Source organism: Penaeus japonicus, unplaced genomic scaffold (genome assembly GCF_977035675.1).
Source record: "Penaeus japonicus unplaced genomic scaffold, GWHDUDI00000001_assembly GWHDUDI00000029, whole genome shotgun sequence".
Classification (NCBI taxonomy): Eukaryota; Metazoa; Arthropoda; class Malacostraca; order Decapoda; family Penaeidae; genus Penaeus; species Penaeus japonicus.
In genome coordinates, this window is record NW_028234431.1 from 15,354,180 (window position 1) to 15,364,179 (window position 10,000).

Sequence of the window (10,000 nt, forward strand, 5' to 3'; positions counted from 1 at the left end):
TAATGCCTACTGTAACCATGGCAACATTATTGAGATTCAATTTACACCAATGTTGAACCTCATGAGCAAATGTAGCCGAAAATAGCGCACGTCTGATATTGGGCCCAGTGCATGCACGATAAACAGCAGCTAACTGATCCCTGAATCCTCGTGCTCCACCTTCAAAGAGGCGGTCGCTCTCATCAACAACCAACCACTCCACACTAGAAGAGAGAGAGTTGAATAAGGGATTAGCTGATACAATATTAAGTTTTAGCATTATAACACTTATAAATTACACAAATCAGATGCAATGACTATTCTTAACTGTTGTTAAGATTTTAAGGGCAGAATACAAATTTTTGGTTTCAATTATTTTGGTAAAAAATAAGCAATAGTATCACCTTACAACTATCAAATGTTATCAATTCAGAAGGAGATAGATAGATAGATAGATAAATAGATAGATAGATAGATAAATAGATAGATAGATAAAAAAAAAATAAAAGTTTATAATCTTGACAGATAATGCAAACACAATATCTGTCAAAACAAAAAGTGAAAACTTAATATGCAAATGATTATATTTTTTTTCATATGTCCTCTCATCAATATTTAGGAAGGTGAATGGGATAGGGGTGCCTCAGCAGCATACTCAAGCTCAGAATGATTGCTCCTCTTCACACAACACAACCTTCTGCCTGCAATCATACTGATCATCAACAAGTTGATGCCATGAGTGTTTTTGACTACATGTAAGGTGTGTAAGGAGCTGTTTTACCAAAGGCATTAGGAGTGAAAGGGTGGTGGAATGTATTTTGCTGTAAATAATTTTTCCTTTGCTATAATGAAGAAAATGCTTAGCTAAACTTCTTACTTCTTCTTCCATACATTTGTGATAGTGATGTTACACTGAATGCACAATGTATATTTCTATTTCATGGGGACTAAAATATAAACCACAAGAATTACAAGAATTTGTCTAAACAGTGTCATAGCCATACCAAGCACATGCTATAAGTCTCACAACATAATGAAACACAAAAAATTGGAGAAGATTTTCAGAAATCATTATAAAGTAATCACCTTGCATTGAAAAAGTACAAACCATTTATGCTAAGCATAATCCTACAACACTTACTTGGATAGGTCAATTGGTGGAGTGTCATCCTCTTGCAAGAGAAATACAAGACGATTTGGAGTTGTCACCAATACATCTGAAATCACATTACATTATTCATGTAGTTAACATATCCCAAACCATGCAGAATTTTTTTCTATAATGTAAAAAAAACTCTTGAGACACTGCTAGCTTAAGTCACATAAGCACGCATTTAACTCATTGGTGCTGGATGGCGTCCATACATGCCATGAGACAAAAAAGCCCAGATGCTGGGTGGCATCTATACATGCCATACCTCTAGTGAGCCTAAATGCAGGGTAACATGTACACATACGATGATATCAAATATTAGACTGCTATGCTAGTCATTTATGACAAATTATGTCTCATTAGGATAGTCAGTGTATCTCTCAGAATGTTTCCCTTTCTATGTAATACCAACATCATGAGAATAGTATAGCATAAAGATCTCTTTAGTGAAATTACTGAAAAAAGTCATCATGAATATTTGAAAGTTAGATGGTACTGTATGTCTTTTTTTGAGCATTTTTTCCACTTTTGATAATCTAAAACATCAAGGGCACTACAAGCATCTCTCAATTTTTATCCTAATTGCTTAATTGCTTGAACATAACCTGAATGTTTCTTTATGCTTTTAAAAAAATTATAAACAGCGTAATTTTCAGCATATGTATCACCTTCACTGCTGCCTCTACAGGTTGCCATGCTGCCAAACCAAAATTTCATTCATGCTCTTTTTTCTCTCCCTATTTTTTACACTGTAAATTATGATGTAAAAAAATTAAATGCATTTTCCTACCTCCAATAAACTCATGTCACTTCTTTTATAGATAGTTTCATCTATATTATCAGAAATTATAATATACTATAATATCAGTCTACTACAGCCTTCCAAAAGCTGAAGTGGAAATTGTATGCCTTATAATAAAAGTAAATGCTCATTTTATGTATTTGAACTTCAGGCCAAGAATATTGCAGTTATAAGCTTTACAGTGATATTGCTAGTGAGGTTGCAACAAAATCTCCCTAAACTGCTGATTGTCCACCTCCGAAACATGTTAAGCACCAAAGAGTTAAAAGACATTCCTGCTAAAATATCAACTGAATATGGAATGTAAGATGATTTGAAAATTCTATTTCACAAGTAACTAATCATTATCTATCAATGATATTTATAATTACAAAATATTAGTTTCATAAATCTGAAACATCTTTGAACCAAATTTGCTATTCTGATTACACATGACCAATCAATTAACAATCAGGCAGCATATTAACTTACCAAATTTTTTTGCAGACTTTGGCCCAAACTTTTCTTTTGCTTTGTTCACATTACTAATAATGTGTACACGTAACCCGAGGCCCTCAGACAGTCTTGTGCATTCTCTGAAAAAATAGTTCATAAGATTATGGGTTACTATCTATTCACTTCTTATTTCTTCAAATAGATTAGTAGCAAAGTCACTATAATATTTGAACCTACCGACTGTTTTATGACTTTGAAGAGCCACACACTTAAATAGTAGGCTTAACCCATTAAAACTGAGCGACAAGATATCACATCGAGTAGTGATATTTTGCTATGGCTTTTCATATGGCTGGCGCGCCAGGTCATCAGGTGCACAGCAGTTGGCCACAGCGAGAATGAGTGGATAGCCTGAAGCAATAGCCTTACACACTTGAAATACCCTTGCATTTAGACCAGGTATTTCAGCAACAGGCTAGTGTCCTTTATCTTATAATTTTATTGAAAAATTATTAGGGAACTAGCAAAATCAATGCAAACCAGCAGTTCTCATTAACCCATTCGCATCTGGTGACATGATGTTCAGTTCAGTTCAGACAGATTTGTGAAGATGTCGCTTCGCCCGAGCTATATGCACGAGGCGGCCCGGCCTCTGTCAACTATGAGTGCTGACTCATCTTATCTATTCTTATCTGATCATCATCGTTGAATTCAATTCAGCTCAGTTCAGAGATATTTGCGAAGACATCGCTTCGCCCGAGTTGTGTGGATGGGGTAGTCCAGTCTCTATTAACTATAAGTGCTGACTCATCTGATCATCATAACTGAATGTTTACCGTGGCGGTCGGATTGCCTGTAGGTGCTCCAGTTGCCAGGGGACAAGTGACATATATTCCCATGACATGATGTCATGGGAATATATATTTTGCTCCCCCCAGATGACATCCTATTACTTATGATCTCTCCCTCAAAACATACATTTTACATCCTTACATGTGTATATAATCATATATCATCATATTCACTTGTGAAAATAATAGAGGTTATAGAGGCGCAGTGCAGCTTCATGCCAGGAGAGATCTCGCACTTAGTTAATGCACATGCTTGTTATCTACCCAGCGGAAGAAACATTAGGCAAATCTAAACCCTGGCGTGAATTGGTTAACAGCTGGTTTGCATAGCATTTAACCGTTAATGCCAAATGACATGACATTTGCATCATGGCTTTGTCGGCTCTTCTTGCCAAATGATTGGCCACAAAGTGGTTGGTTGCTGCTTCAACATGCATACAGCCTAGAGTACTATGATATCAACACCATTCCAAACATGTCATTAACCCATTTGCACTGGCTGACATGGTGTCATGTTTCGTGGTTTTTGGGTCAGACGCTGGCGACAAGATATTTAGTCAAGGCCGGTGCACCGGGTGAGTGAGTGGACAGCCCATGCTCGCGGCTAGTTCACTCGAGACTCCCGAGGCATTAGGCTTATGCGTTCAAATGTCCTGGCATCTCAACCATTTCCAAGATATGGATTTTCAACTCACCTATAAGTCTGTTTAGCCAACTCTCTGGTAGGTGCCAGGATAACAGCACGGAAACCCTTCCTCTGAGGGCCACCAAGCTGATTCAGGACAGGCACAAGAAAGGCTGCTGTCTTACCTAGGAGTAAAAATATAGAGTAATTACATTCTAGAACCCTCTTATTAACCCATTGCATACAGGTGTCATGACATACATGATGCAGGAGTTCTGGCCTGATGTAAATGACATTCAGGGAGTTTGTATCACTGTGTTATCCTATGTACTATGAGTAATGTGTGACTGATGATGACAATTGCAAACATGATTACTATAATTGCTGTAATATTAAGCAAAATGGATTTCCCTAAACATCCAAAACCTAGATGGCACCACTTTCTTCTAGCACCAGCAAGAGAGTGAGCATTGAATGGTACCTATCCACAGTCTCTAGCAAGCACTATCTTTACAGTGATGACACAAAGCAAGTTACCATCCTCTTGTTCTAAAGTACCGCAAATGAAGGATGCGCAGGCAGAATAAGAGGAAGGTGACTCAAACCATGCCTTATGTCTACATTGTGCCCCTGTGCCTTTTACTGTGGTACTCAGTTATAAACACAGGTTTCCTCTCTCTCCCCTTCCTCTTCATGTTATCTTCATTGTAGATGGTTATATGTTTCGTATTTGTTAATGACAGTACATAAATACAAGAAAATAAAGTTGCTTTTTGTCCTCCCACAAAACAGCAATACTTCTATCGCAATGAGTATTAACCCACTCACGACAGGGGCATTCCAGCCTTAAATGTCACAATGCCAGGGCTTTCAAGCGCTTAGGCCTAAATCAATTAAATGGCTGGCACAATACTGTGCCGCCCGGCCACTGGGCTTTTCAATGAGCGGTACTGTACTGTACCACCCGTCCAGAGAGGGTTAAGAAAATAATGAGCTGATATGGACCCTAAACTACAATTTTAGTCAACTACAGCATTGATAGATCCTGTGATGTGACAGATACTAAATTTTGTATACTAAATAGTATCTCAATACAGTAAAACACACACAAATAAAAACACAAAAATGGCTCTAGTTTTACAATGAGTGACTAAAAGAGAGAGGGAAAAGTCAAGGTATGTTGCATGAAGCTGCCTCACTCTAAAATAGAACCCATCCTGGAGACTGGGCAAACAAATATATCCCACGTTCACAATGGGTTAATACTGTATAAAAAAGGAAAATCACAAAATACTCTTGGATGACCTAAGGAAACTAATCTGAAGATGGTAAGGGGGTGGGGGGGGATCTTCGGTTGGGTGATCCTAACAGATTAGACTGGTTTTAAACATCTATACCGATACATATAGAGCCCACTAAAATAAAATGTGATATAAGCTACCACCTCTAAAACCACAAATGATTCTTAGCTTTGTGGAACATAAACTTCAAGTAAAATTTAAAATCATATTATTTTTCTATAACTTGGCAAAGGTATAATTTGCCTGAAGAAACTTACTTTAACCCGTTCCCGACGGGGCAAATCCGGCTTAAATAGACAAAAATTCCGGGACTCTTGAACGCATAAGCCTAACGCGCCGGGATTCTCGGCCGCACTGGCCACGAGCCAGCGCTGCGCGCTGGCTCCTCCCGCGCCCCGGGCTGGACAAAGTAACGCGTCCCCATCGTGTAGCCCAAAAACCACTAGACGTGTTATCTTGTCATCCGTCGTTAACGGGTTAAGGGGTCCATACACGTTCAAAAAAAGCATCAGAATTTTGCATCAAAAATTTGATATCAAAATTTTGATGAAAAAATTTGAGTGTGTGTAGGACGTTTTGATGTTAAAAAAAGATTTGAAGCAAAATTTTGATTGATCAAATCCGTTTGATATTTTTTGACGAGTCGTCAAATTTTTGATGCGTGTGTGGGCTCCTGTCAAAATTTTGATCAAACTTTTTAGTTCGCAGGTGACTGACGAGGAGACAGGATTGCCATGTCTGTGAAGGAGGCCAAAAAGAAATTTTTGATTGAAGTTTTAGGAGTGTATCGGACCTTGCCAGCCTTGTGGAGAATTAGTCGGATGATTATAGCAATCGTGCTAAGAAAGCCGAGGCCTATGACAATCTACTGCAGAAATATCGTGAGCATTTTACTTCTGCTACATTAGAAGATCTGAAGTAAAAAATAAATAATCTGCGAACAAATTTCTGCAATGAACTATGAAAAACGGACAAAAGTGCCAAATCAGGTGCCAGAACTGAAGACCTGTACAAGTCACGGGTGTGGTTCATGGAGGCTATGATGTTCTTATCTTGGAGGAGGTTGACGTGCCTGTAAGTTTCCCGTTTTAAAAACCAGTCTTTTGACCATTTCCAACGTTTACCAGGAGGTTTATCAGAGTCCAATGCGAACACTAGTGCTATGTCCACTGATGCATCCATGTCGAAGATTTTGACTATACTGAATTTTGATGGGAAAAACGCTGAAACGTGTGTGAGCAATTATGCATCAAAATTTTGTATCAAAGTTATACGTCAAAATTTTGATGCAAAATTTTGACGCTTTTCTTGATCGTGTATGGGCCCCTTTAGGCTCATTTTCAAGGGGAAGAAATACACTATATGTTGATAACAGATTATAATATGCATAAACGGATATAAAGCGCAGAAAGAGGGGCTTGTCAAACACTTCTTTTAGTTTATGCTGGCAGCAAAATTACTAGTGTTTACAAAGCTGAGTCTAGTCTCAGTTTCACTTTATGCATAAACTAAATCAAAAGGCAAAAACAATGTTGTTACAAACAATTTTATTACATGTAATTTCCACTTCAACTGCTATAAGCAAGTGGTGAAATGGAATCTGTTTTACTTTAACATAAATTCCAGTAGTTGTAAATACTGCGCTTTCAATTCTCCTTGCTATAAATTGCAATTGAAAAAAAAGTTCGAAATTTGACCAGAGTATATCATATATTTGAGGCATTTTTTGGTTTCTTTGCTCTTTTCAAATTGATTGATAATTTTTTTTCTATTACATAAAGCAGATTATTGCCATACTCAATACAGGTTTCTAGTTTACACTTCATTTAATATTATGCAATAACTGTAAGTGTGGATGCCTTTTTAGGTAATATAAAGTATGGAAATAAATATGCAACTTACTATAAAAATTACTCCATTTATGGCACTATTCAATCATCATAGAGATACTTTGCCTTTACTGATAACAACATATCTGTGTAGAGCAGGAGTTTTCAACCTTTACCAGGCTGTGGCACACATTAAAAACTCAAAACTCAAAAGGAGCTAAAGGTACAGCTCATACCCAAGGAGTGAATGCTGAATAGTTGGTGCAGTTGTTATGGTGATGATAAGTCTTTAATGTTTTTTCTTATTTATCAAAGGAAGTGATCCAAAGGTTGGAGACGACTGATGTAGACAATGTAACTGGATGACTGTAAATAAGATGACTTAAACCAACCAATATTCTTGGTAATGGCAACCGCTGCACTTCTGTTTCTGTGATCTGACTGTCAAAGATTAATTTAATTTGATTTACCTGTCATAAAACTATGAAATATCTAGTCTCTACAGTCTACTACATATACATCATATTCTATGTATAATATATATCTACTGCCACAATAATGAAGAATGGGAGCAGTAATACATAGATGCAAGTGCCTGCATTACATATCACAATAGTGTGATTTCAGAATACTAAGGAATATGCAATTGTATAAAGAATTCAGAATATAGAACCAGGAGTTTTAAGCATACATGTTTTACATAATTATTTTTGGATATATACATTGTAGTTGAATTTGTTTATATCACTTTTCTTGATTTGTCAAAAGAGTAAAAAAATACAGAAACTTCTCCTTCAAATAGGGCTGATGAAAATTACTCAGAGAGGCTCAATGCAGCTTTAGGCATTGAGAAATATCTAACAGGAAGCTGTAATTGTTATCTTACTAGCCTTTCATCTTGCCAGCAAGAGCGACATTAGGCAAGTAAACGACCTGTCCAGATGTATTTCAAAGCATGAATCTTACATAACAACTGAAGCAGTAAGAATGGGAAGATATTACTGCTTTAATAACAAGCTTTTAAGTCTGTGCCACAATATAACATGGATAGATATAAGCCTACCTGAACCTGTTGGGGCACATCCTAGAATTTCCCGTCCTTGCATCATGAGCGGCCAGGCTTGCTTCTGGATTGATGTGGGTTCTGAGTAGCCTTGGTTCAGGAGATTACTCACTAGTAAATCACTTAGTTTGTGCTTCTCGATCATCTGCAAAAGGAATGATTTAGAATTTTTGCACATTTCTGGCTTTCCATATCATATCTGCTTAGTATCAGAATGGCATATGACAAAAGAAATATTTTTTAGTGTTAGAAGGCACTGAGACAAAATATCAAGATACTTAGAACACTTCTGAAAAAAAAAAAAACTTTCAAGGACCCTTGAACTGCTTCATTGGGGCATGATAAAACAGTAAAGCAGAAAGGCCTTCAACATATTCATGTGTTTTCTTGTGTTTCCCTCTGTTGCTTTGCTTTCAACATGCTCAGCATGAATCCTTCAAAAGGAAACTTAAGGATGATTTTCCCCTTTTCATTCTTCTTTTTCAGATCCGACTTTTTATGCTTAAAAAATAACTATGTGATTTAACAAACTACCTCACTCTGGAATAACACACATCCTGGAGACTAGGCAAGGAAATCCATCCTCATCTGCAATGGGTTAAGTGGCAATCAAATAAGGATGACCTTCCATGAAAGGGCATTGTATTATGTTTAATTAAATTACAGCAGAAATCAAATAAGGATGACCTTCCATGAAAGGGCATTGTATTATGTTTAATTAAATTACAGCAGAAATCAAATAAGGATGACCTTCCATGAAAGGGCATTGTATTATGTTTAATTAAATTACAGCAGAAAGCAAGTGTTTAGTAATCGCTGTTATACGAACTTTACCTAAAGCAGATATAATCTAGCACTGCCTTTGGCTTGAATTCCCACTTTGTGTTTAAACCATTTTTCTTATTGCTTTTTAAGCTATTAACACCTAGTGACAAGATATCACATCAAGTGGTGGCAGGACTAGCCACTGAGGATGAGATATTTTGTCATAACTGTCCTTCTGGCCGCACGCTATGTGATCAGGCGTGTATCGAATGGCTGAGGCCAGAGCAAGAAAATAACCTAGGTGTTAAGCTTAAACATTTAAATATCCCAACGTTTAGATCATCTAGAACCAAAACACCCCTGTCGACAATGGTTAAGTTGCAATTAGGCACTACATATTATATGATTTTTTTCTTTCTTTCTACCATTATATCTTCTGAAATTCAACACTGAATGGCATGAACAACTTGAAAAAAAAATCATCCATCTCTGAAAAACATATATGCAAAATCCTATGGAGCTTAAATAACCAAGTCTTTTTTCAAATCATCCTTCCCTAAAATGGAAGGGTTACTAAAAAATCAAATTAAATTAACATTTGCTCATACAACCTAAATATAAAGATAAAGATTATTTATTCAATTACTCCCTATATAGAATTTCACAATAAAAATTATATTATTCAACAGATAAAGGCTACTTAACCCATTCACGCCGGATGACGTGCTGACACGTTTCATGGCTTTTGCGTCAGACGCCAGTGACCAGATATCTGGGCAAGGCCGACGCTCAAGGGTGAGTGAGCGGGCAGCCCCGGCTCGTGGCTTGTGCGGCCGAGAATCTTGAGGCATTAGGCTTATGCGTTCGAAAACCCAGGCATTACGACCATTTAAAGCCGGAATTGCCCCGGCGTGAATGGGTTAAAGATTTTTTTTTTCAGTTCTGTTACAAATTGGTTATAAATGAGTTATAACAGATATATCTAGTGGAGAACTGAAAGAAGTTTGACAAATTCTATTTGTGTTCACCTACTGAAATAAACCATCACAGCCAAAATGCAAACATTTGGTCTTCATTTCCCACTTCAGATCACAAAATAAAACAATAACCAATGTTTGTGGATATCAATCTTGGCATATAAATAACAGGTATTACTTAAATGTCTGTTAGCTACCTTTTTTTTTTGTATTATGGTAT

At 36.9% G+C, this 10,000-nt stretch overlaps 1 protein-coding gene across 1 annotated transcript in view; it reads right to left on the reverse strand.

Moving 5' to 3' along the window:
* Positions 1-10,000, reverse strand: part of ais (DExD-box helicase 52) — a 20,280-nt gene that overhangs the window by 7,305 nt on the left and 2,975 nt on the right. Inside the window, exons 5-9 of the mRNA XM_043031371.2 lie at positions 8,039-8,183; positions 3,916-4,030; positions 2,406-2,509; positions 1,121-1,196; positions 1-203 (exon numbers count right to left, since the gene is read on the reverse strand). The exon at positions 1-203 is cut by the window's left edge and continues 1 nt beyond it. Coding sequence (XP_042887305.2) covers positions 1-203; positions 1,121-1,196; positions 2,406-2,509; positions 3,916-4,030; positions 8,039-8,183 — 643 coding nt within the window. The remainder of the gene's footprint in view (positions 204-1,120; positions 1,197-2,405; positions 2,510-3,915; positions 4,031-8,038; positions 8,184-10,000) is intronic.